Genomic DNA, 26,799 nt, shown 5'->3' with positions numbered 1-26,799 from the left:
GCTTAACGCCAGAAAAATACATTTAATATATTAATATAAAATTAAATAATTTATTTTTACTTTTCTAAGTGGAAGATGACAGAGGTAGCTAGATTTCCTCAAAAGCAATATTACACAGAAACAAATATTCCAAGCAACACAGGCATGCACAGTAAAGCAGTCATAGCTCACAAATGTATATAGCTCATCAACAATATTTTTTAAATAATGAGGTTACAAACCATGAAATATAGTTATATTGAATAATCAAGATCAAATTATTTTATAGGTAGGTTTATTTTGATGTTATACAATTAAGATATTGGTAAAAAAAATCTTCAAAATCAAGTAAATTGTATTAATCAATAGTTCAGTTACCTTCTTTAACTTCAGTTAACTTCGCTAAGAGTTATGTTTTTGTACTGGTAGGAATAGGTGTAGCTATTAAAAATTAACTTGCATTAGCCTGCTTGTTACTCCTAGGCAAAAATGATGTCATTGCTGGGATCTGAGCAAAGTACTTTTTCGCCCGGATATGTTTTTGTTTTATTCTGTGAATAAATGCTGCTTCATAAGCCTGAAAGAAAATCCAAATGCCATTAAATACAATGAAAATATTCATCAATCCACAGATTGCTTTATATTATAGACAGTATAAATAGTGACCCTTCAATGGACTAAGCCATATGATTTATTCATATACATTACAGAAGGAAATAAAACATTTTGTAGTTCTATACTGCTACCTTATGGTCCAACAGTGAAAATCACTAACCACTCCTTGTGAAATGTCATCTTTTAAAAACAGGAACACTTCTGGCATTTTTTATCCAAGATAAAATTCATTCATTTATTTTCAAGTAAAAAAAGTTGTATCTATCTTTTAAAAATTAAAAATGACAATGGCTAAATATCATCATTTGCAAATTGATAAATACAGGAAATTTCCTTACTAAGAATCAGAGTGATTAGTTACAAATAATCACTGCAGAAAGTGTTTTTCAGTGTTTGAGTCAGCAGTGATAATATTTTCACAATTTCTAGTGATTAGTACTATCTCAGATGATGCTGTAAATAAGCATAATATTTACTTGGAAAAAAAAACAGGCAACTTTGCTATCTCTAGATAGCTTAAGAGGCTTTTTTTTTGTTTGTTTTTGTTTTAAATGAATGAGATCCAACTTACAGCATTTTAACATTGCCTCATTTTCTCTTATTTCACAATTACTTTTTGAAACAGAGCTTTGGCCATTACCAGTGAAGAAAGGCAATTCCTTGCTGGCCCGTTTCAATTTTTGTAGCAAGAGTTAACTACAAATACCATACAATTTTAAGGTAGGCTTGCGTATCTTATCTGTTGCTTTTCTGAGCTTTCTCCCACCTCCACTGAAGCAGGAGATGCAGAGGAACCTTCTATGGCCCTCTGCCAATCATACAGTTGTTCTCCAACTTTGAACGAAGGCATTTGAAATAGGAAAAGTAATGGTTCTTCTCAAGGGTATATACAGAGCATATACCAGCTTAGAACACATTTAATAAAAAGCGCATGAAATTCAAGACTTTTACTTGTCTTCACAGATGAAGTTTGTTTACTTTCGGCTTTTCATTGTAACTGAATAATATAAAAAAGCTGAAAAAATTCACTCTGTACTCTAATGTAGTTTAAATTTCATTACTTGGGCTGAATCCAATGACAGAGAAAGTTTAAATCCAAACAGAAAAAGGTTTTATTGCAGTTACATTAAAGTAATGAAATATTTTTACTACAATTTATCATTCATATTAAAAACACAAGTGTAACCTGTGAACCTAAACAAGTTAATGGCCTTTCTGACTATGACATCCAGACTTAAGAAGTTAAACCAGGTAAATGCGTAATCAGAACCTCTGCCTGCTATAAAGCCAGTAACATAGATTCATGGATGCATTGTTAGACTCAGAGTGCCTGAAGAGCCTTACTGACTGGAAGTGAGATAGAGGAGTTGATAAAGGAATTTCCAGCTTGAAACTGATTTTAACTTTTAAAGGTAATGCTCATATAAACACAGCTGCTTGAAAACACAAGTTAGGCATGCACAGACAAAAATATAGATAGCTGAATTCCCTTTATCTTTAGAATGCCCTAACACATTTTGTTCCCAAAGCATAACTTCCACTGAGTAATTCTTTTCCTCTGTGAATTTTGTTCTCAGATACTCTCAAGACTTCCATAATGACTAACATCAGAAGTTGCATTTGTGTTGCATACATACTGTGTTAGAAATTGAATTAAGAACATCCTGAATAAAATAATGCTATACAACAATGGCCTTGGATCACTACTAATATAAATCAGAAACCTACAGGAGAGAGGCTTAATAATCCATTACTAATCACAAGACAAACAGAGTCCCCAGGATTCTATTGTGCCACAGAAAACTGAATACTCTACCATATGATGTCCAGGGAAGTGAGTTATTTACCAGGCTACTATGTTTAGATATGGGATTTGGGGGTAGTGATATAAAAATACACAGTTTCAATTACTTCTGTACCGATTCTTAAGTTTTCCCAACTCAGAGCTGCCATTACATTTTTATTATTTAATTATAAACTGTAGGACTACATTTTCAGTGGCACTTAAATGTAAGAAAGTGGTGCTATGTGAGAATGTAAGTTGAAACAAATTTTATTATAAGAAATCCTTAAGTTCTAGACAAAAGGTTATACATGCCATTCTGTTATTTGATGATAAATTTATGAGGCCAGAAACAAATGAGGCTAAAGCCTATACCAGACCAAAAGTACACATGTGTTACAGTATTTAGAGCTTAGCATATTTTACATCCAGGCTGGCTATGTCGGAGCACAGATGAGGGAGCATCACAGATGTGGAATGGTTCTCAGTAAGCAGCATGGATGAGGCAACTTAGCTTCTTGAATTTCAGGTGGGAGAACCAGGGCAAGACAGTTTAGGTACGTGGATGTGAGCTGTAGTCTGCCAGCTGCCCTCTGGACTACTGCCTTGTCTATTTAATACTACAGACATAATTATTTAAACAGATATAGTGGGCCAACTTAAACATGCATGAGTGTAAGGACTTTGGCCAAACATCACTACACACAGGATTCTATTAAAATGTAATAGAAGTATTGGAAACAAATTAAGCCCATTAAATTTTACCTCTTGAAGGTTACACAGCTTAAGATGTGCATCTGCCTCATCTTTAGTGAGAAGAACTGTGTTCCACGGAGACCACTCCTGCTGCTTATCCCATCTGACCATCACCAAATCATAGAGGTCACTGCAGGCACTAAGAGCGGACTGACAGCCCCAAATGTTCTCAATCATGTACCGTAGATCTTGCAGCTGAAATGGAAAATGGGTAAGAAAGAAGAAACTTATTTCATTCTACAAGAAGAACATGGTAACCATGTAAGAATCCAAATCAGTCTTCGAATAAAATATTGTTCTATGCACATGTCATACAACCACTTGGTTAAAGAACATCTAGATATACACTACATCTTCCTCTAGCATGGTGTGGCAATTATCAACTACATTTTTATGTCATCTCTAAAATGCTACATTCTTACTTTGATTGTTTCTGCCAAAGGCAATTTCCCATCTTCCTTTGACATCCTGATTGCTTAAATGCTTTTATAAAACTTCTTAAATCTCATGTTTTTGTTTTCTCGCATGGCATTCTTTAACCTGCTCAGACTTCTTTGGTTAATAATAATAATCCATCTCTGTTATTACTGAGATGTTTACCATTTCATTCAGGGGTTCAGAATTACTGTTATCGAATTATTACTGTTATTACACTACTAAATTACTTCAAGTTTACATGCAGTCAGGATAATAAGGTGTGGAAAACGTAGGAAATTAGGCCAATAAAAACTCTCACCCATGACAGACCCTAAATTGCCTGCTCTGCTTCCTTCCCCTCACTCTGCTGTTGATGTGCAAGAGTTTATGGTGTTCGTGACTTTGTTACTCATTTTATCAAATGAGGTCACATATGATCAGGTAGCTACACTACAACATTAACAAAATATAATGGAAGGTCCATTTGTAAAGGTTCTCTGGTACAGAAAGGTCTTTAGATATATTTTTCACCCATGTTTCAAGTTATTCTGCATTCATCTTAATTTGTTTAATTTATAACTAGCTGTCAGAAAACACTACTAAAACTTGGTAAAAACAGCATCGTAAATGAAGAAGAAGAATTTAAGACAGCAGTTACCACTGAACTTTGGTAAAGTTTTCAGTTGCCCTCCATTGATCCTTCTCTGTATCAGTCATGGAAACATTATTGGAAGATTTTTTATCTACAGGAGCCTGTAAACAACAGACTTTTAAACAGGTTTTCTTCCACCTAGCCTTTTGAAAAAGGCTCATTTCTCTAAGGAGAAATCTTGATTTATTTTGTTAAAATAAACGTTTACACGCTATTTATTAAATTCCTGACAAAGGATGAATGAAAGTATACCAGCATGGTGCTTCAGTGACATACAGCCTAACGTATTCTCATCTATCTTGCTTCCAAAAATCCAGGAGCCCATCTAAATTATTTCCAGGGAAAAATGTGGATAAAAGCTTGGCTTAGAACCTCCACTTATAATAAATGTGTGCCTACTAAGTCCAGGAACATAGGATTACTGCTACATCTGGTCTTAAATCTGGTCCTGTGGGGCCTCCTTTACTAGGTTTCACTAATTGCTTCTATTTTCAGTATTTCCTCCTTTTCACAAAATTTTGAATAACTTCTATATCTTCTAAGAAGCCAGAAATCTGTCAGCAAACATATTAGCAAGTACTACTATTTATTTTGTGTGTGTGTGTATGTGAAGCTGTACATCTTAAAAGAATTCGCTAAAGTCTATATTGGAGTATATAAAGTCCCATGCAAAACAGATCTACAATCTGACTTTCTTATTCCTGGATTATTTTTTTTCCCTGAAAAAACAGGCAAAAGTTTGTTCTATGTTAAAACTAGTCTACTTATGGGGGAAAGTTTTATTTAAGAGTCAACTTCTGCACTTTCTTGAGGTAGATATGTTTTGCTGTGAAAATTTACAGCTCATTGATTTCATAAGAAACTCAGTTCCTCCATCCCAATAACTTGTTCTGTTCTCACAAGAAACAGAAATGCCCTTACTGCCGTGTAACAGGTTGGGAGCAAGTATCAGAGAGCACTCAGCAGCTGAGACTGGGAAATGAGGGTAGGCAACGAACTGATAAAGGAGTGAAGAGTATTCATTAGTTCAAATGATCACGTCCGTTAGGATTTTGCCCATCAAGAAAATCAAAGCCATACTCTGTACCATTGATTCTAAGGAGCATGGCATAGTTAAACCCTCTGAAAGAATTAAAGGCAGCCTCAGGACTTGACACAGCTGCTGATCTAACTCATTTTGATACCACAAAGCAGGTCTTTAGCTGTAGCAAGTTGAATTCAGCGGAGCTACACCCTAACACACGCCAACTGCTTTATTTGCCTTAACAGCACGTGAAGTGTTCAGCCCAAGCAGGGTTAGAATCAATACGCAAGACATCTGAAGAAAAATCTTCTATCTTATCACAAAAGTCTTGCATCTATCCACAGACAATCCAGTTTTGGTACTGCACTGGACAATAAATCAAGCTGTCGTAGACGTTGCAAAAGACTTCTAGTTGTGCCAGAGTCATTTTTGATGCCTTGGAGCTGTTTTCTGGATACAGTGGAGTAGAGGACAAACAGCGGTTGTTAGGGGAAGAAAAGAAAAAAAAAAAAAAACAGCTTGGAAAAATGTAATAATTTAAAGAAATGTTTGAGAAAAGACAAAACTAATAACTTAAGATGCAAATCTCTGCTGTTTAGATATTTACAGCTCTGAAGAGAAAAAGTTAATTTGGATGAAAATGACATGGAGTGTCCAGAGATGCTGTAGTGGTAAAACTGCAATGGCAAGAGAGGGCTTTCAGTGTCAGCAGTTAAAAAACAGTCATGTTTCAGTGCATTAACGGCCACCAGCATTCCGCAAGGTCAAGCATCTGCTGTTCTAATGCAGCCAAGAGAGTTTGCTGGAAAAATTTTGTAAGTGATGTGATGTGAGAGACATCCAAGTGAGCTTGAAGGATGTTTACACGTTCAAATAAAGAAAAGAAACAAAAACAAACAAACAAAAACTATTCAGCTTAAATAGAAACCAGTATTGACAAACAAGCATCTACTAAAACTCTTCTGTTATATTTCTTAACACAGGCATGATAATTAAAGATCCAATCTTACTTTTTGGCATATTGATGTCTGGCTTCTGTTTGCTTGGTTGCTGTTTTAGACATCCTGAAAATACAGTTCAAAACTGTCCTATGAATGTTGATGCCATAGAGATTCCTATTTCTAAATCCCAGAACGTTCAAATAAATTTGGGCTGTTCGATTTTCAAAAGATAATATTTTGCAATTACTTTAGAACTTTCCCAGTGGATATTGGATGTCAGATTCTTTTGTTGACAAAACAAATAGTAACAACTAGAAGAGACAGAGTTTGCCGAAGGTAGAGGCAAGAAGTTCTTTGAACTGAGTTGTTCTTGCAATGATCATTAAGAAACATTACCTACTTAGAAATGCTGCAGAAGACTACATATAATTACATATGATAGTAAATAATTTAGAAAAATTAAATATTTAGTGAATCTCTCTCACTGAGTGCAAAGCAGTAAAAATTCCAACTATACAGATGCTCTGCTGACATAAAACAGAATGTAAAGACCTTGTTTTCTTTATTTTTTCCTTCTGAGAATATAAAAAATTCACTTGTATTACTACAACAATTCAGAAAAAGGGGCTAAGGTTGTTTTACTAACACTATGTCTTCAGCAATACTCCAGCCACAAAAACATCACTGTTCCTTTACCAATGATGCCAGTGGCTTTAAGCAACAGTATCACCACAGCAGTACCAGAGAATCTGGATCATCTGTTTCTTTGACCTGCTAGCCAGTCTTCTACCTTCTTTTAATATATTGCTTGTAACCACAGCTACATTTCAAGAGCTCGAGTGCTTTTTCTTAATGGTAGTGAACATCACATATCACAGGGAGTTTTTGTCGCTTTTAGCTTTTAGTTCTCTTCCTGTCAACTACATCCACAAAATAAAAGGAAAATTAGAGACAAAGCCACCAGTTTCCATTATTAGCAATGATCTCTCAGACAGTACCTGAACTAAGAAAACAATTTTAGTATCATCCTGGTAATCAGCTTCAGACTTCTTGAGATTTTCTAGTATAAGTCTGTACTTCAAAAATGATTCCCGTTGCCGAGCCTCATTATCAAGCTTGCAACACAAGTGACATCTGCCAATGGTGCGGGAATTAGCAGGAACAGGAAATTCAGTAGATGGTAAGTAATTTTCGCAGCTATGACAGAAGTTAACATTTTTATAGAGCTTTAGAGGATGTGGTGGAACCTAAAAGATTTAAAAAAAAAAAAAAAAAAAAAAGTTAATTTATCACAACATGATAATATCTTTGTATTACTTGTGAGCCACCCTAACTCTACCATGAATAGATTGTACATGTATTTATGCAGATGCTCTAATATTTAAAAGCTACTAATTAATTTTAAAATACTCATTAGGATTTTTTTTCTTTTAAATAGAAGACCAAAAGCCATTCTATTTTCTTACTGTTCTTGTTTAAACCAGTTATACAAATCAGTCAGTTTGTTTTTTTAAGATATATGAAGACCTTCTGCGCCAGTGCTCTTGCTAGTGCTTTTCTGTAAGCAGATTGTCATCTTTCCAGAATGGCTGATAACACAGAAAGCAGAAACCAATTCTTCAGCATTTAATTTTTCATGTGGAATCTGTTCTTCACGTCAAAGATAAAGCCTTGAGCTTGCAGGCATATTAATACTTCAGCATAAAAATATGAAATCATAAAAACTCGGTGTCCAAAAGCAATACTGGGGAAGAAAGTGAACGAAACTTGCTAAAAACCTTATCCTCATCTTGCTTTGTGGTTCTGGAAGGAGTATAATGTAGTCTGTGCAGAAGGCCCACGTCTGTAATAGGGTAGCTTGAACAATCTGACAATCCCGCTACCCACTGTGGTCATCTGCCTTTCTTTGAAACGCCCAGAGGCTGTGGTCACTTTGACTGTCTGCTAATGAACTGCCGTCTTTTTTATGGTCTACGGGAGGTTACAAGGTTCAAAAATAGGTGCAGTTCAACCTTGAACTCAAGATACAGTGAACCAAAAGCTACAAAACCCAAGCATTTCCCATCCCCACTCTCTGCTATGACCCATCTAGGTAACCCTGATGATAAACGTAGTGAAAATTTACTGTTAGTTGATTCTAAAGCCCATTATCGTTTACTAGGTCCCTATCCTTGAGGCACTATCAAACACCATAAGAGGAATCCTCTCCTGATATATGCAGAATACATGTCTTTTTCTAAACCAGCCATAACGAGTGATATTTTTACTACAGTCTGGAGTTAGAAATTAAAAAAAAAAAACAATCACACAACTTAAAAGAGGTATCTACCACTATCTCCCCTTCCTAGCTGGATCTGCTTTTCATGAAGTAACAATTGGTTGTACAACAGCAGCTCATCACTTTGACAATGGCAACGCTCCTCCTTCCTGGATTTGTGAGACATTACACCTTCTTCCAGTGGAAGAAAAAATGCTTTGCAATTATGTCATTTTCAGCTCTCTCTGTTGGTTGGTGTCGTTGCTGTTACAATTTCCTGTTACTACCTTGTAAGATCTGTAAGACCATTTACAGCGCTCTCTCTTTACGATCTGCTACTTCTCAGATTGTTAAAACCATGTTAAAACTATGCTTTCTCTATGACTATATAAGATGATTTGTATGAAAATTGTATGTATTTTTACTTCTTGAGGAACTCCTCCAGCAATTCTACAGCAAAAAGAAATAAAGTATTCATGGTTTTCCACTCCCATTTTCTATCCTATTTTTTTTGGCTATTTGGTTTTATGGCTATTAACTCAGACTGCAAAACAGGAACAATACCTTAAGTATCTTTGCAACTTCAGGGTTAAACTTCGGTGTTTTAATATACTGTAGAAATAACGTACAAATTCTTTTCCTCAGTCCTTCTAAGTTGCATTCTTTCACCTCTCTTGACATAAGATCAACTTCTCTGTCAATTAATTCCACTATTTCCTTTGTTAATTCACATGCATGTTCCTGAAGGAAAGTACAGAATAAAAAGGGGGAAAAAAACAGTACAACAATATAACAAACAAAGTATTTCTAACACAGATACAAAAGCAAACTATGGACACTATGCCATTCATTCACAGCCCCTTACATTCTCAATATGAACAGAAGAACCTGTAGTGTCTTAGGAAAATAACCTCTAAAAACACTAACGTAAAAAGCCAAACAACTAAGAATACTTACAGATTTTGCTTTAAGGAGCCTGTATGTATACTGAAGCTATGAAGAACTGCAAATCTGGAGGCACTAAAAAACACTGAGCATCTGACATGAGGCACAGAACACAGGCACAGTTTTGAGCCTCCAAAATCCCCAGGAAGTCCCTAAGGAGCTTTGGCTTCTTTTGGCACTCTCTGGCTATGTGACAGGAGGTGTAACATGTATACACAGCTGTGTTTTTTTTTTTTTTTTTTTTTTTTAAATATATTTTAAAAGAAACAAAGACAAAACCACCCAACCAGTCAAAACACACACACTAAAGACCTGGGAGATTTATAAGCATCCTTGGAAATTAGTCATTTCAATACTTCAAATGCTTATAAAGAGATTCTCCAGGGATAGATAGCAGGTGACTAAGTTCAGGGTTTCTTCACCTAAAACATGAGTGTTAATTTACAGAAATTCTAGGCTTTGATTACTACAACAATGACTGTATTCAGATGGGCAAAAGTTCATAAATTAGCAATGCTCCCAATGTCATATTGACTTCAGATCAAATTCTGCTATTACCAAAGGCAACAGGAAGATGCTAGTTTGTTTCAGTAAGACCAGGAAACAACATTCTGTTCTAGTTTGATGTCAACTTACCATCTTGAAAGTGCCTTAAAGCTGAATTAAAAAAATAAGTAAATAAAAGGTTTAAAAGAAATGCAGCCAGCTTCTATTTCACTAAGAATCCTGGCAGTAGCAGTGGGGATGGGGAGTGAGAGGTAAAAGAAAAAAAAAAATCAGTATTTGCCAGCCATAAAAGTGGCAGCCAAAGCAACAGAGAAATTATAAGGTTCTAAATGGGGAATCAAGAACATCTGTTTCAAGAAAAACAAAAAAAATAGTAACAGACACTCGCATCTCTGTCATGGTTTTCATCAAGTTGTTACAAATATTAAGCTAATCTTTGTCCTATATTTGTATTATGTTTTAATACACACACACACAAAAAAAAAAAAGACCAAAAACTTAAAATTCTACCACAACTTGAAGAAAAACGCGTACATCACAAAGTGCAATATGAATTTAGAGTATACCTGGAATATAAATTATTCTCTCATGGTACATTAGACTCTTGCTGCCAGCTGATCATGCTGGCACCTATTTGCCAGAAGAAGTGTTGCATATGTATTGACATAATTAAATGACTGTACCTCTGGAAAGTGTAGCTTCAAGCCAAACATAAATAGAAAAATAAAACATACCTCCACTGTACATCTGAGTGTTAACAGCACATCTACTCTCTCATCTTGTGGGATGTCATTCATGCTAACACTGCGGTAGATTTCAAGCAGTTCTCTGGCTCGGAGTGTGTACGGTGTATCCATTTCAGTGGTTTTTCCATCATATGCTTTCCATCTCTTGGGTTGTGCACACTTCAGAAACAATTTGTACAACTGAGCTATTATAAACTGATCACCAGCTGACCAAGTGCATTGTTACATCAGGTTTCACCAGAGCAAACACTGACTTGACTTTAATGCTTGGCTAACACAAAAGGCTAATTCTATTGTCGATATTTCTACAGTACCTTTTCCACCAGAGCAAGCATTCAGTTGCACACTTTGTTTAAAATTGCAGGTCATGAAAATTTTGACTTGGAGTATATTAAAAATAAATAATATTCTCCTACAGGGATACGCTCTGCTTCTTTAAAATGAATTTACTGACAGTAGTGTTGGAATACATTTGCTCTGTGTTTCATCTCGCAGTCATAAATCCCTCTAAACTATCAGTAAGATCAATGGGACTGTTGACTGTGTAAAGATCTCAAATTTAAGGCCTCAAAGGCTACTGCGGTGCAAGGCACCTCCAGGGAACTGTTCTATTTTCGCTAGCTGTACAGGCAGATAGAAGGCATAGACTGGTAAAGCTGACTAAGGTACAGTATGAATTTACAGCTTATTGGATACTTAGCTGGCTCCTGTTTTGCAGACCTAACTACAGACCATACTATTCCAATTCTCTTTGCACATCTTGAACTTCTGCAGTGAGAAGTTACATGGGATCAGCTGCACTACTCAGTTCAAAGAGTCCTGGCATTCTCTTCCTGCAGGACTGGCTCTGGTTGCTGTCCACACTGATACAGTGTGGGGCTAATTAACCATGGAGACAGATATCTCAATCCAACAGAAAGATGGCATTCGAAACCCTCTCCCCATCATTGTCTAACACCACTCCTCTTCCTTAATCTTACACTGAGACAGTTATTTGTAATTTCACTGGGTGTGTTAATCATTCATTTTCACTGCATTTGGAACTTGAATATTCTCAAACACCTGTGAGCTTCACTTTGAGATCTCAGTGTCAGCTAACTAGAGCAACACTTCATGAAACCTTTGGATGCCTGAGTAGTTTTGTGGATATGATTTTAGTATCTATGTGATTATTATGATGATGATGATGGCTTGTGATGGTGGGAGGTCATACAAATAGCAAGAATGTTAGGTAGATAGAACAGATAGGAGCAGTCTTCACCACATCAAAATAGGGCTTTCGTCTTTTAAAATTATAAAATTAGGCAAGCAAAAGAAAGACAAAGTAATTGAAAAGATGGCCTAATACTGGATAACGTTTAATTACTTTATCAGTAGGGATGAAACTATAATTAAAGTATTATTAATCAGAGATCACAATCCAGATCCAGAACTAATTAAGAAATGCAACAGCAAAATGGACATTAGTGAAAAGTAGAACTCGTCATTCCTTAATGAAATCTTTGAACTTCTGCAAAACCAGAAAGAAGCTGTTTTCTGTCAGGGAGAGAAAGGAGCATTCTAACGTAACTTCATGACTTTGTTACACTAACTTTGTACAGAACTAGAAATACTGAAAAAAAAAAAAAAAAAGGCAAAAACCCACAAACTTAGAAGAAATATTATGTTGCCCATCTACCTTACGAAAAAGCTGCGACAATCATTGATTTCCACAGTGTACGTAACTGCAGTACATACATTTGATCCTCTACAAAGAAATCACTTTTTGTAAGACATAAAGGTCATCTGCTTATACTAGGGAGAGTCATTGAGCAGAGATTGCCTAGGACACAGTTACTGAAGCTAGGTTCCTTTGGTAAATTTACACAATCCAGCTATGAGCTAGCAGTCTCAGGGCTGTACGCTGCAGACCACCTGTAACACAGACAACCTATGTTATGATCACATTTAAATTACTCAAATCAAGAAAACCTATCTGTAACTTCCTCACTACCTCATCAAAAAGGGTATTTTATAAAATGAAGCAAATTAAACAAACAATGAATGATGCAGCTTTTTATTGAAAAAATAAATACAGAGATCTCATCACTATGGACAGGATTTCGAGTGTATCAGAAAGAATCTCAATCTCACTGATTTCAGGACTATTTTCATGAAGGATTGACATAACAAAACTAAAATTACAGATTTTTTACCCAGCTTTCTCCTGACTGAAACTGTCTGCTGGCAGTGCTGTGGAATTTACAATAATGCTGTTATCTGTATTACTTCAGAGAGCAAGACTACTGTAACCGCACTCTGCTGCCAGCACAAGAAACCAGAAAAAAACACCTGAGGAGAGAAACAAAAGAGCACAGATACAGAGAGAAAAAGGTAAGCAAAGCAAAAAAATGAAATTCAGAAGACGTGTACAGAAATAGCAAAAAGTTTGAAAGGTATGAATAGAACAAGAGTTAATAACTACAGGACTGCCTTTTAAAAAAAAACTCCAATTTTGCTCTTCAAAATTTGAATGCAGACAAATGAACTTGGTGTAAAGAAGACACCTAGAAGGTAGTGCACACATGACCAGGAGAAACCATTCTAAAAGCACACAGGCATGATTAGGGTACATGCCTAACTTAGGAATAAAGGGAACAAAAGTTACCATGAAAAAGCAACTTTCATATCATGTTGGCTAAGTAGAGCTGCTTGCATTCTTCATGCATGAAGAATGCATTACAACGTCATTACAACTTTAACGGCGAGTGTCTGGATTAACGTTATCAGTTCAAAGCTGAAGAAATAACTGAATAAAGTGGTTATAATCCACTCCAACAATAAATTTAATGTGTTTAAACTGCCTTGTTACAATCATAATGAGACACCTATTCAGTTTGACATTGCCTTTTTTTTTTTTTTTTTTTTTTTAAATGCAGAGTTTATTACTTTCTTTATCTCCTGTGTTAGGCTGCTATCTATGTCAACGGGTTAGTCCAACACCAAACAAACACTACTGTTGAAATTATGTTAAAACAAAGAAGAAAAAAAGGAAAACAAACAAACAAACAAACAAGCAAGCAAGCAAAACCATGAAAAGATGCAGAAATTAAGCTAACTAGCTTGTCAAATTAGAAAGAAATTAGTCTCTGTACTGAAACACAAAAGTATAAATGTAAAATATGAATAAATAAAATAGTAATAAGTGCTCCTGAAGTATGTCCACTGTTTGGAAAGAGACGTCTCTTGTCTCTCAGGTCTCTTATGAATCTCCAACCATCAGCTATCAATAGGAGTTATGGTACTGAAGAACATTTTACTTCTGATTCCTAAATGCAAGAAAACTGTCTGGCTCCTGAGAATATATACCAGAAGTAATCTATACAGGGTAGCACACTGGAAAGCAGTGCAGAAAGGAAAAATAAAGATCAAGATACAGTTAAGAGGAAATATATTTGCTTTAGACTGAACCAGGCTTCTTTTCTTAGAAGGATGATAAAGGAATAGATGTTAAATAGTAGAAGCAAGTATTTAACATAGAAATGATTCGTGATTCTTGGTATCATTCCTAAATATTAAGTTTCTTTGTTTTTTGCACTCTTGATAGCAGTAACAGAGAATTCAGTCATGTCACGGCAATAAACCTGGTAGCAGTTCCCCCAATATTTCAGATAAGTAATTTGTTCATAATGAAGAAAGATGATAGACTTTATCAAATCATTTTCTGGGGGCCTGTTCCCATGCATCAATAATAAAATGAAGAGTTTCCTTTGGACAGAACTGCCACTTCTGAGCACTAAATAGTCTAAAAATTTTGTTATTCCCAAACTATTGCTGTTGCAGTATTTCTTTTCATGATTATTTCATATCCCCTGAAAGCAGACAGAGAAAAAAAATAATCTTCTGAGAGGTTAGATTGCTGTTTTAACTTAAAAGGACTTTATTTTTTGTACTTCACATTAAAGAGCCACTGAATGTAATGTCATTCTAAATCATCTTTATATGAACTAATTCTCTCTTTTGTTTTTCAAATAGATGAGAACCCAAAGAACACTCACATTAAATTTCATCCCTATGATTACAGAAAAATAAAATCTCAAGTTAAAATTGTAGTTCAGCCGAAACCAATGAGTTAATCACTGAGTTCAATAAGATACAAGATACAGTTAACGCTCTCTTGGGTTTCTATCCTGTACAGGAACACAGAGTAAATACTTCCTTTGAAGACAGGCATAAGATTATCTAGGAACAGAAGCCTGTGCTCAATGGGGAAATAAACAAAAAATCTAGCTCCTGCAGTATAACATTTTTGAGGAAAGAAAAAAAGAAAAAAAATAACTAATTCTGTAGAGTAAAATTTAATTTTTACAAATACTTAATGCATAGTTCAAAGTTTGCATTTAAGTTTAAATGCAATAGCAAACTTTTCCACTATAGAGAGCAATGAACAGTACATACCAGAGGGAAGATCATTTAGTCGTTCGTTTTGTTTAGTGAAACTGAGTATTTTTGAAAGGTAAGCTTATAGGCAGATTTTTAAAGATACAGAAACTGATTAAGAAAGAACAGAGTTTCATGCATGAATTCTTACATTCTAATTCTCACAATACAAAATACAGAATAATATGCAGTGTCCTGATATTTTATAATGGCTTAAATTAGCCATTCTGAGTTCTGTTAGAACTTGAGCCTTGCATGATGCTAAAAGTGCCATCAGAATCACGTCCTTTATGCATGATGGTTACACAACACAAAATTAATCTGCTCTGTGCTGATTTTTGTATTATACATATACGCAGCTACTTTTGTATATGAAAAATCTCAAGTGACAGTCCTAATGATGTACTGATGCATTGTTCATCCTTCAATAATCAGTCACAGTGCTAGGGAATTTTCTCAGCTTGGAAAAAGAGCATCACTGACACGAACAACTAGAAAATCTGGATATAGAGAACATTAGGATTCACATGATTAACTTGTAAAGCTATAAAAGTTACTTTGGGCTGGTAATTTACAGATGCCTTTTCTCTTCCTGTATTTCGGAACTTTACATTTATGTTCAGCCTAAAACTACTTTACTGACCTTACTCAGAAAGTGCAGTACTGCTTTATGTTGATTCTCCTCATCTGCGTTTATTTTGTGTCTCCCAATGGAAGCAATCAGCTGTGCCTCTTCTTCTAGAAGTCCACAAAGTGCTGCCTTTCTTTCAGCTCCAGTAAGAGTTGCGTTAATCCGTTCAATCTCCTCCTGCCTCCATGCTACAGGTATAAATATTTTAGGTATTTTTTTAGATGCTTTCCAGTGAAATTCCTACTTTCCTATTTCAGACATAACATAATTATTAGTAATAATAATAAAAAAACAGTTTCTGTATTGGGAAATCGATTGTTATACATATTTTCAGTACACACAAAATGGCACAGAAATTAATGTAAATGATACAGGTGTTCTAAGAGTGTGTGAGCGTACATCAATTGCACACTGCCAAGTCATACTCCAAACTCAAAGACGATTTAACAGAAAAATGAAAAAGAAGAATAATTTAGTTTCTGTGGAAATGCAGGGTGCAATGATTTCTTCATGATTTTGCATCTCAAATAATAATGAGTCTCAAACAGCTGTGAATGATATGAACACAAGAATCATTTTAAACAAATGCTGATCAAACTTGCAAGACAAGATATCATGAAGATCCTCCCAACAGATTAAGAACAGCATCTTACTGCGGTGCCACTGGTTCTCAGTGCTTAGAAAACCACTGCTTCTCCCTGCAGAAAAGAGTAAAATCTAAAGAAGACTGACGTCATCCAAACCCAAGATAAAACTTGGCTGACAATCATGTTTAGCTCTTCAGGTCTTAACAGTGAATATTGAGTAGTATCATCTTTTGCCACCTAAGGCAGATGGAAACACACTTATAAATAGACAATCACTACTTCACTCTCCATTTCCTCTTCCAGAACTGAACCCTTTAAATAGAAGGAAGGGACACCAAGCCACTAGATAATAATCACAGCAGCAAGTGAATCAGTACATGCTGTATGAGCACCTGGCCTTCTAACTCACAGGGTCAAATCACCAAACCACAGGTATCTCCTACACTTTGAAGTATAAACTAAATACTTAATAACAAACATGCAGACACACCTATCATGGCTTATTTTGTGGTACCCCTTCTGATATGCAGCCTACGTGCCCTTACAGGAATCCCTCAGTAAAATCATTATGTTTATGGAAAGCTGTTTTGCTTTGCATACATCATAACAATTCCTGGCTTTTCTGAAGGGTCAGTTCCATTTCAAATACATCCTGATATTTTTGTAGGTAATTTTGTATGACCTCAAGCTTCCATATTCCTGAATAGCATCTCAAAGTATCTTGTTATTATTTCAGAATATTTATACAAAAGCAAAACATGGGGTAGAGAAAACAATACAATGTGATGCACACTTACTGCAAAAGCCTATATCATCAGGTAAGATTAAAGGCAGGAGGAGGGAAGGGAGAAAGGTTTATTTTCTGCCCGTGGCTTCCTTATCTACAATACCTTATGTTTTCTATTTTAAAATATTTCAATCCATTTCCTTAAGGCTCTCCAAGCTTTGGTATTAATGTGACAGCTGTCTGACAAATTCTGAGTACCCAAAGATATATTTTAAAATAAAGCCATTTCTGCAAACAAAAGCACAGCATAGAATTAATTTACATGAAGCTTTATATGCCTGAAGGGGGCAGCAACTTCAAAGGTAGAGTTAATAAATACAATAAGCAATTTTGTACTTGCAGAGATGAAGGTGCTATGAAACAGTTATCCATACTCACCTAGGGTGAGTCATCATATACATACAATCAAGTTAAAGACATTCTTCTTAGATTATGTTTTACAGATAGAGATTGGATCATTATATTTTTTTTCCTAGTGTTTTTATAGAGCAAATGAAGTTGTTCATACTTTTCAAATAACTAACAAATGTCTCTATATGCAGACACATAGAATATTTAGATACATCTCATTTGCACCAGACAGTCAGCAGGCAAGTTTTTGTACCAAAATGAATTGCTTCTACTGGCTGACCCTGTAATATTATCCCGGTGTTGTGATCAGCAGCAATAACCTTCACAATCTCTAGAGGACAATAACCTCATTCTATTACTGTCACAATGATTTAGCTTGTGTAGACTGGTGACACTATAAGAATGTAAAAGGAGTTTCAGATGCAGGTAGGAAAAAAAAACAAACCAACTTCCTAGAACCACTAAGCTCCGTTATAACAAAGAGCATGACTGCAAGTCCCCAGAGAAGCAACTAGTCAACAACAGTAAACAAAACAAAAGCAAGCAAACAAACAAACAAAAAAAACCAGATTGATACCAGCCAATTGTTTTACAGCTTTTGAAGTGGCACGTGCTTCTCAGGTTGCCTAGGTCTTAAATTCCTGAACACGCAAAACTGGAAGTTCTGTTATTTATGAATCCAACTGTATTAAATTAAGCAAAAAAGACTGTTATATAACAATAAGTTTTAAATCTAAGAATATCAGGGAAATCAGTGCTTAATCACAACTTTATCTCAGCTTTCTTGCTTCTATTGCAAATAAGCCTCTCCACGCACAAAGAATTAGATCACAGTCGATAGCACATTAACTAGGAAGAAGTTTAAAGAAATACTGGAGAAAATCAGATACTAAACAGTAGTCCTTGCCAGAAATTGAGAGAGAAAATAATCAGTTGAATATCTTGGGTTTTGATTATCAAGTTAGGCCTTTAAGAGTGCCCAATTCTTCAGAAATAAAAAGCAAATCTTCTCTGAGGAGAAAGAGGGAAGGAAAAAACAACCAACCAAGCACAAATCCCAGAAAGATACAATCCCCAAAATTATAAATCTTAAAACCAGTAACAAATTTTTACATTTGTCACAGAGAACAGTAATATTTATATCACTTACACATTTAGACAAAGCGATTTGTTCTGTGCCACACAAAGTATGACAGAATTTAAGATAAGTGTGTAACCTGGGACTTCTTGAATCATGAGCCTAAGCTGTATGAAGAACATGCGGCCAAATTTATTTACTCAGTTTACAATAGGAAAAATAGTTGGGATGGTTTAAGGTACATCTGGTATCTTTGCAATGAATCAGGTAATCCATTAGGTCAGATCTGCATTAGGAACAGTAAGGTAAAAACTGCTAAAGAGTTATTATACCATAAGCAAGCACTGTAGGCTTAGATAAAATATGAGTTATAGAAGTGACAGTGCAAGCTTCTTGCTTAAAAGGAGACATTTTAAAAGAACTCTTGCATTTTTTTTTTTTTTTTTAGTTTGTTTTTAATGTGCTGGTACATATCTTTCATTTTTGTTTTTCCAAAATGGCTAATTTTCTGTTATATTTACATTATTCTCCTGTTAGACTTTAAGCCAATTATCTGCAGTATTCACTTTATTTTGCCAGAAAAGTTTAGAGGTGCTTGCCTCTATTAGACATCATCCACTCTGATAGGAGAAGTCTTTCAAGATGCTCTATAGGAGTCTTAACAGATTTTTAAATTTTTGACAGCAGTTTTGTGAAACATGGAATACATTAGAAAGGAAAAGAAATGGTGACAGAAGAGGACATGGACGAAAGCAAAAACTTAATTTCTCTTGTAAATTTCTGGGCAAAATGTAACCCGTTATGAAAATATCTATATTAAACGGCAAACGATGGATCTTAATTGTGATTTCTTGATGGCATTATTTTCAGCAACTTATATGCATCAGAGTTACTTTAAACTTCTGATTCTTAAAAAAATAAGAAGTTGTTCCTCTAGCTGACCTTACATCATTACAGATGAAGGCAAAAACAAACAAACAGGCAAAAAAGTCCCGCAAAACAGCACAAATACTAGCACCATTCTATAAGCTGATAATTTCCTAAAAAGCTTCTAGAAATATATAAAAGTCACGTAATGCCTTAAAAAAAAAAAAAAAAAAAAAAAAAAACCACAACTTGCCAAAACCAGAAAAGTTTGTTTTCGACTGTACTCTTTTGCTGCTTTAAGAGCGTCCCTTTAAGAAAAACTTACATTCTAAAGCATGGTAAAGCAGCTCAAAGTCTTCTTTTGTTTTAGGGTTCAGTCTTCGCTCACGTTCCCTCCTCACTTTGTCTTCTTTCTCTTTTTTCTTTTTTAACTCTTCTTGTGCCTCCCATGCCAGCCTCAGTCTCTTTTCTTCCTTCAATTTTTGTACTAGTTTTCTAGCATGCCAACGGCGGAAATATTTCTGTAATACTATTACCTACATGTGATACAATACCAAAAAGTCATCAATTTAAAAACAAACAGCATAGTTATTTTGGGTTCCATTTCTACAAGATCTTAGGGGTGTCAGGTCATGCTAACCAAGCAAGTTCTTACAGAAAACTTCTAACCAGAAGATACTAAAGCATCTGGCTAAACATATCAATACACTTATCTCACTTGGGGAAACCAATTGTTTATCCATTTAGTCAAACTGCCTATTTCAAGAAATTAAAATAAGACCTAGGGCATTTACAAAGCAGTGTCCAGAGGCTAACATGATGACAAGGCGTACTTAAGTTAGGTGCACAGTCACTGAGTAAGTGGCTTGCATGAAGAAACTTAAAATGCCTGAACAGCCAGTCCTGCACAATCACTGTACAGAATCTGCAGTCAGAATCACCTACAGGAAGCAACTCTGTGCACCAAAAAGAACCCACAAGCCCACTGTGTGTGTCAGGTCTGTTTATAAATAAATATATAAATACATACATACATACATACAAAAACACAAAATCCAGAAGTCAAATGCAAGTCGTGTAAATCCTAGTCCAATACTCCAGCTATTTGAGGCTGTACATGGCATTAAAGTCCTTCTGAGGATATGAGAATGCCATAGGGACAAGTGTATTTTAATCCTTAATAATATGTATGGAAGTTTACCTTAAAATAGATATCATTACATTCACAATGTGCAATATTTAAGAAACCATAAGGTCTCATTCAAATGTTGCTGAAAACACTAATATTGTAAATGTGCAGACACACACTTACCCTAAATCAGAAAGATTACCAAATGTGAAGATTAAGCTGACATTTGGAAGCTCACTGTTGAATTTACTCTTTGAACATTCCTTAAATATTCAAGTAACCTTTGTGCTACTTTACTTCACAGATACAGTTGCAAACAGAAGAGAACTTACAGCTTCAAGTCGACGTTTATGGTATTCTTCTGCTGTGAAATACTTTCCAGGTGTTATTAGTTTGTCAGTCACGCTTGACACATACAGGCCAACCTTAGTCATCTGTGTTGATGTTGGATTTGCTGTTTGTTGACGTTTATTTTTTTGAAACACAGTCTGGGGAAAAAACGCATGTCAAATTGTAACAAAATACAGAGATTGTATTGATCATCATTACAAGAAGTACAAAATTAGCTGTTTATAAACAAAAACAAAAAACACAAGCCTAATGATATTAATCCATTAAATACATTCACCTGCATACTTATTGCTGACTTACATCCTCATTCCTATTTGAAATAATTGTGTCAATGTTCTATTGTTTAGAAACAAATAATAATAATAATAATAATAATAAACATTCTAAAAAGACACTACAAAGCTATTACCTGTGTTTCCCTACAAAATAATGTAGTTCCTTTTTCAGGTCTTTTTTTGGGTATTGTTTGTGATCCTGCATTATGAAATTCCACTCCTGTTATTCTGTTCTTAAATCCACCCAGAAATGGTTTACGAAAAGTAGGTCTTTCAATTTTTACAGCTACATCTTGGAAGGTATCAGGATCTGTCCAAACAGAAGTTCCAAGACAGAAATATTGTTTCTTTTAGTAACAGATCGAGATTTTAAAATGTTTGTTTATCTATCGAGATAGATACACATTTAAAAACACCATTTACCTGTTTGTACTCTGACAGTGATGACATCAGGCATGCGGTAATCCTGTTGAACTCCTTTCCTGGCAAAACGTCCCAGATCAAGATGCAACTCCTCACACTGGATAGTTTCATGAAATGTAGCCACACTCCACATAAGAGTTTTATTATCCTCAATTACACTTCCTAAAAAATAAAAACAAAATTAATTTCTGATATGCTTCTCAAAACAAATAAAATACCTCTTTCAGGTTTACACGTAAATGATGTTATTGAAACATTGTAAGGCAGAATAATCATAGATTTTTAAGCTAGAAAACAGTTTGTTTCAACAGAAAGCTGAAGCAGTATTAGATACTATTTAAAGAGAGATCTAACGTAATGCTTTTACCACATAAAAAGTCATTCATATTCCAATTTAAAAAGTTATAGTAGCTAAATGTATGTTTTATTCTCAAGTAAATAATTTTATAAAGTTAGTCACGTACACAGTGAACCATTATTGAAAATCTTACTGAAACCCACTCCAGCTTAGACCCGATCTAAGCATATGATAGCTGAATCTGTGTGATCTTCCACACGTTACTTGACTTTGTGGTGTTGACTCAAAGACTATGAACCAGGTTTACTTAGCTTGAAACTCCAGACATTACTTCTTTTTGGCTTAGAGATAAGATACACCATCTGGCTTTGGTACAGTGCTCTTCCCAGGAAGTGATGACCAGCTACTTGAAATAAGAGCATCTGAACAGAACCCGGCCAAGAGGCAGGCAGGCAGCAGCTCTGTATTGTCACTCACTGTGCTCACACGTGGAATGGGATGCGCTACCTTCAGCTCTGAAGACCTAAGGAAGCAGGGTGCTGAATGGAAAAGGGGAAGTCACACAGGACAGAAGAGAGAAACATCAAGTAAATGCAGGAAGCACTGGAGTGTTTTGAGGACTGCAGGAGAAAGGCATGGAGTACAGAAGGGTGACAGGTAAGTTACAGGCGAACCTCAGAAAGGTAAAATAGCAAGGTGACTGCTATGATCTAGCCTAAATTAATAGAAGTCATGTTATATTTGAATTATGCACTGCTATTTTTAACACACCTGTACAAAACACATAAACAAACTCATATACATTTCTGGAAACAAAGATTGCCCTATAAGATGTTCTATTAGTATACAAATTGCTATCACAATGTGAGATATATAATGCATTCTTCACCTTTTCAATCAAATTTTATATAATAATCTTAAAAGTCACTTCAAAACCAAAAACCTGCAAATGTGAAAAGGAGGGTGTGAGGAGTGCAAGATGGCATAATCAAGTTGAAGAAAAAAATCTCCTTAAAGCACTAATGTCCAACGTTTTAACAAGTTCTTTACCTGTCACTGTCGAATTTGTCACCTTCTCTGACAGCACTGCATCTTGAGATGTTTCTTTTTCCCTTTCTGAATTTTTTAATGCAAGTGAAGTAGGGTAACTTGTAGCAGTAACAGGAGATGCATTCTCGGGTGATGCACTGAATGGGCCGTCTGGCTCACACGCACCTTGCTCACCATTTTCCATCGCTCTGAAAAACTTTTCCTAAATCCTCTCTCAACCAGCCTACTCAGAACAGCTGGATGACTTATTTTCATCCAGCTGCAAAACACTGAGCATCTTCACAGGTCTTTAGCACACACAACGCTCCACCACGGTGCCAGCGAGCAGCCAGCAGCCCCTATACATATGCATGTATGTATATAATGCATATATACATCGGTGAAATGTGCACAGGGAGGAATTCACAGCCAAGCCAGCCGGCGGCCAGGCCCTCCCTCAGGGCGCACAGCCATGGGCTCACCTCCCCTCAGCGCCCCTCAGGGCGGGCACCACCAGGGGGCAGCGGGTCGGGCCGTTGGCCGCCCGCCTCCTCTTCTCTCCCCCCGGCTCGGGGCACGGCTGGGACCCCCGGTACCCCGGTGCTTTGCTCCTTTCCCCCCCCGGCTCTGTCAGGGCGTCCCGAAGCAGCCGCTCCCTGCAACCATGGCAGCGCGGCCCCAGGCATGCGTCCTGAAGGGCGACGGGGGACGCCGGGGAAATGGCGGCGGCGGCGCCGTGAGGGGGCGGGGGCAGCACCACCGCAAAACCTCTCGCTTCGCATCGGCCCTGGCTTGTTACGAGGGGCGATGGAGGGTGTCGGGCATTTCCTCTGCGGGCAGGGGAAGGAAAGACCCGTGTGAGGGGATTCGAGGGGTGCGAAGCGACGAGGTGTTGCTACAGCTTGCACAGGTGTCTCAGTGCCATGCAGGAAAACCCCGAGTCCAGCGACCTCGCACAACTACTTTAGAGTTAAAAGGCACAGCTGTGTGGTGCCAGGCTCTGGGAGGACCCTGGTAAAAAAGTTATTTCAATATAATTACATATTTCAATATATGTTTGGAATTACATCTACACACCATGTAACAGTATGCCACGTTCACGTTACAAAGTCTCACAGACTTCAGATTACGAACACAGACCTGCTTCCCTTAAGGGCAGAAACAGCCCCTTACTACTGGTATCTGTTTTCTGACCCCTGGACTGAACCTGAACTCATGGTAGAAGAGGACCAGAAGTAATTCTATAGAGCAAATCACTTTGTCCCTGTCATATAACCACATTGGTCAAACATTCAAACTCACCTGCAGCGTGAAAAATGATTTTCATTCTTTGGGAAAGCATATACCTTGAAAACAAAAAAGCATCTTTCATCTACTTCCAATGGAATGTCAACAATCAAAATTACATAGATTAAAGTTGTCTTGTTAAGAAAACAGACACTCGACAGACTAAACAGCACAGATAGCACTTGAGACAAACAAAAACCTCAGTGCTGCTGTTAGATGGCAAACTAAACGTTGTTTTACTGGTTTAACAATCTGCATCTCCCTTAGGTTGTCTTAGGTGATTGTCACACATAATGACTTTAATCAGAGGATCTTAAAGTGTTTTGTTAACTCTAAGGTTTGCGCTGATTTACCTTACCATACAACAACAGGTAAAATCTTTCCCTTCATCACATATTCCAACATAGTTAATAGAGAAAAAAATCAAGCAAAATCATTATAATCAGTCTCCAAACTATGCCTTGCTGGCATATTCATCTTAAAATAATTTACTTGCAACATAGTACGCCTAATATAGATTCTCTCTTGCCTGTAAAATATGTGTGTACTGTTTGTTGCTACGGTGTAGATTTAAGTATCAGGTATATAGTTACAAAGCAAATAGCAGGGTAAAAATTACTTTGTTTCTCTTCTTGGCAGAGGTATCCTGAACTAGGATGAAGTGAACTACACAACACCAATACATCTCAAAACAAAGACCATTGTCTTTCCTTTGTTTTCATTAACTGCTATTTAATGCTGATTCTACAGCATACTATTAATTTAGCAAACTTACATAGCATGGATGGGATTCATTTCTGCTTTCTAAAATTGTGGAACAAAACTGAACCAATGATAGAAGTAATGGAAATAAATTATAAGGCATGCAGAGAATTTGATAAAAAGCTGAAAAGTCCTTATCTGTGATTCCTAGACTTTGGCCTCAGTAGAACCTTTTTAAGACTCAAGTTAATTGACTCCTAAATCAAAGTATTTGTGAAGACTAATTCAGTATTTCAAATAGATTTAGAAAACTATCTTGAGAGACACAACACAACAGAAACACTTATAGACCAGCAAAATCATTGCTAATATAAAGTAGGAAACATAATTAATGAACTCATAGGACAGCTAAGTCACATGGCCAATACAGCTTTAGGAGTTCAGCTACTGTCTCAGGAAATAAGTGAAAAGATAGCAATATTTTGCTACCCTCCTGCACGTATTACCAACCAAAATGTGTTGGTGTTTCATTCCCTGCCCTCCCCCCACACTTTTTCTCACATTAGCTTAATACTTATTACCTAAGACTATTTGTCTTTATTTCTCATCCAACATGGTTCACCCTCGTTCAGGTTTATAATCTTTAGTATTTCTCATGTGGAAATGTTGTTTGCAAGCTTCAGTGAAGTCTTCTTCTGGAATGCCACCTAGTGGTCTTAGCTCAGAAGAAACGAGATTTTAACTTTCCGAAAGCATAAAAAAAAAAAAAAAAAAAAAAAAAAGCTATTAAACCAAGCAAGTAAAATATTTTGAAAAAAAAAAAAAATCCTGTAATTATTGTAACAGTCTGTGGGGAAGAAAAAAAAACACAACACTAATGATGCAGCAAAAATAATTGCTAGAGTCAACAGAAGCAATACGTAGCTTACATTAGCTATACCTAGTGGCTTTTCTTCTACCTGTCCTACTCCCTAACACCTTAATTGTAAAAGTATTATATAAGAGATGTAATTAACCATTAATAATGAAGCCACAGGTAAATCGATAGTCCTAGACAAGATACCTATTAAAAAGTATTTAATATAGAACAGAACTGTCAACCTTTAACAGGATGCAGATTTTTGTCAAATAGCTAACTATATTCTTATCTTGGCACTTGCATCAAGTTTGTTAATGGTACTGAAAAGGTACTGAAAAAATATGAATAAAGACAAACCTGCACAGTGTTCTTAGATCTAATTGGGGTAGTTTTAATTCGGGCCTGTAAGCTTAGATTTCTAGGCAAGTTTTCAGGCTTCAGGTGTGCAGTCTCCATTTAAATGCTTGCAAGAACCTAGCCAGATGTGTTGAGAAAAATATTTTTCTCCTAATTATTAGTAGTAATATTCCAGGTTTGAATTAATATACATATAAATCCATAAAGTACACGTTTATATACAAAATCTTTATAAAAAGCAAGTTACATACGTACAAAATAAAGAGTGATACTACAGTTTCTGCCATGTACATTATGGTAACCTACCCGTTTATCAAGTAACCTGTTCCTGCTGTCATGGTAAGGGCTGACATCTAGCACTTCCCTGAAACAGAATTACTGTTCATGTGGCCAGTAAAATCAGCCAGCTCAAGACAGTGATCCAGATGAAATCTAAAAAAATAAATATTTTTGGTAAGCCTAGTTTTAGTATTTCATCGCTTTCCTAATCCTGTGGCCATAAAGACCCTGGTACTGGCTTTGAGAAAGCGGGAAGAATACAAAACCAACAGTGGGAGAGAAGGGTAGGATCATGCTTTTCTACAACTTTGATTTCAAATAACATTTGTATATCAACAAATACAGATAACAACAACAGAAAGGAAATGAAACAAAGTTTGTAAAGCACCAAAATTTTCTTAAGGCCATTTTTGCAAGAAATTAGAAAGTCTTCAGATTGCTAAATACAAGCAGACATTAAGACAAAAC

General features: G+C 36.0%; 1 protein-coding gene across 10 annotated transcripts; it reads right to left on the bottom strand.

The window, feature by feature from the left end:
• Positions 1–30: 30 nt before the first annotated feature.
• On the bottom strand, positions 31–23,508 carry IQUB (IQ motif and ubiquitin domain containing). Of its 10 annotated transcripts, none has more exons than XM_032206689.1 (11): positions 22,869–23,319; positions 21,521–21,682; positions 21,232–21,407; positions 20,804–20,959; positions 19,668–19,878; positions 15,685–15,860; positions 10,611–10,781; positions 8,989–9,165; positions 7,166–7,414; positions 3,143–3,328; positions 31–556 (listed from the first exon to the last, which is right to left on the bottom strand). In XM_032206689.1, exons 1-11 carry the CDS (start codon positions 23,050–23,052, stop codon positions 431–433), a joined length of 1,974 nt encoding a protein of 657 aa, XP_032062580.1. In that variant the 5' UTR covers positions 23,053–23,319; the 3' UTR covers positions 31–430. The 10 variants fall into 10 exon arrangements, with proteins under 10 accessions (XP_032062580.1, XP_032062597.1, XP_032062627.1 ...); XM_032206706.1 differs by lacking the exons at positions 31–556; positions 22,869–23,319 and adding exons at positions 22,126–22,357; positions 23,330–23,508 and having other exon boundaries at positions 1,759–3,328; XM_032206736.1 differs by lacking the exon at positions 31–556 and adding an exon at positions 21,985–22,357 and having other exon boundaries at positions 1,759–3,328; positions 22,869–22,930.
• Positions 23,509–26,799: the final 3,291 nt, after the last annotated feature.

This window comes from Aythya fuligula, chromosome 1, assembly GCF_009819795.1.
Source record: "Aythya fuligula isolate bAytFul2 chromosome 1, bAytFul2.pri, whole genome shotgun sequence".
NCBI classification, from domain to species: Eukaryota; Metazoa; Chordata; class Aves; order Anseriformes; family Anatidae; genus Aythya; species Aythya fuligula.
The sequence above is the reverse complement of the archived record's forward strand: the minus strand, read 5'-3'. Positions and strand labels throughout refer to the sequence as shown.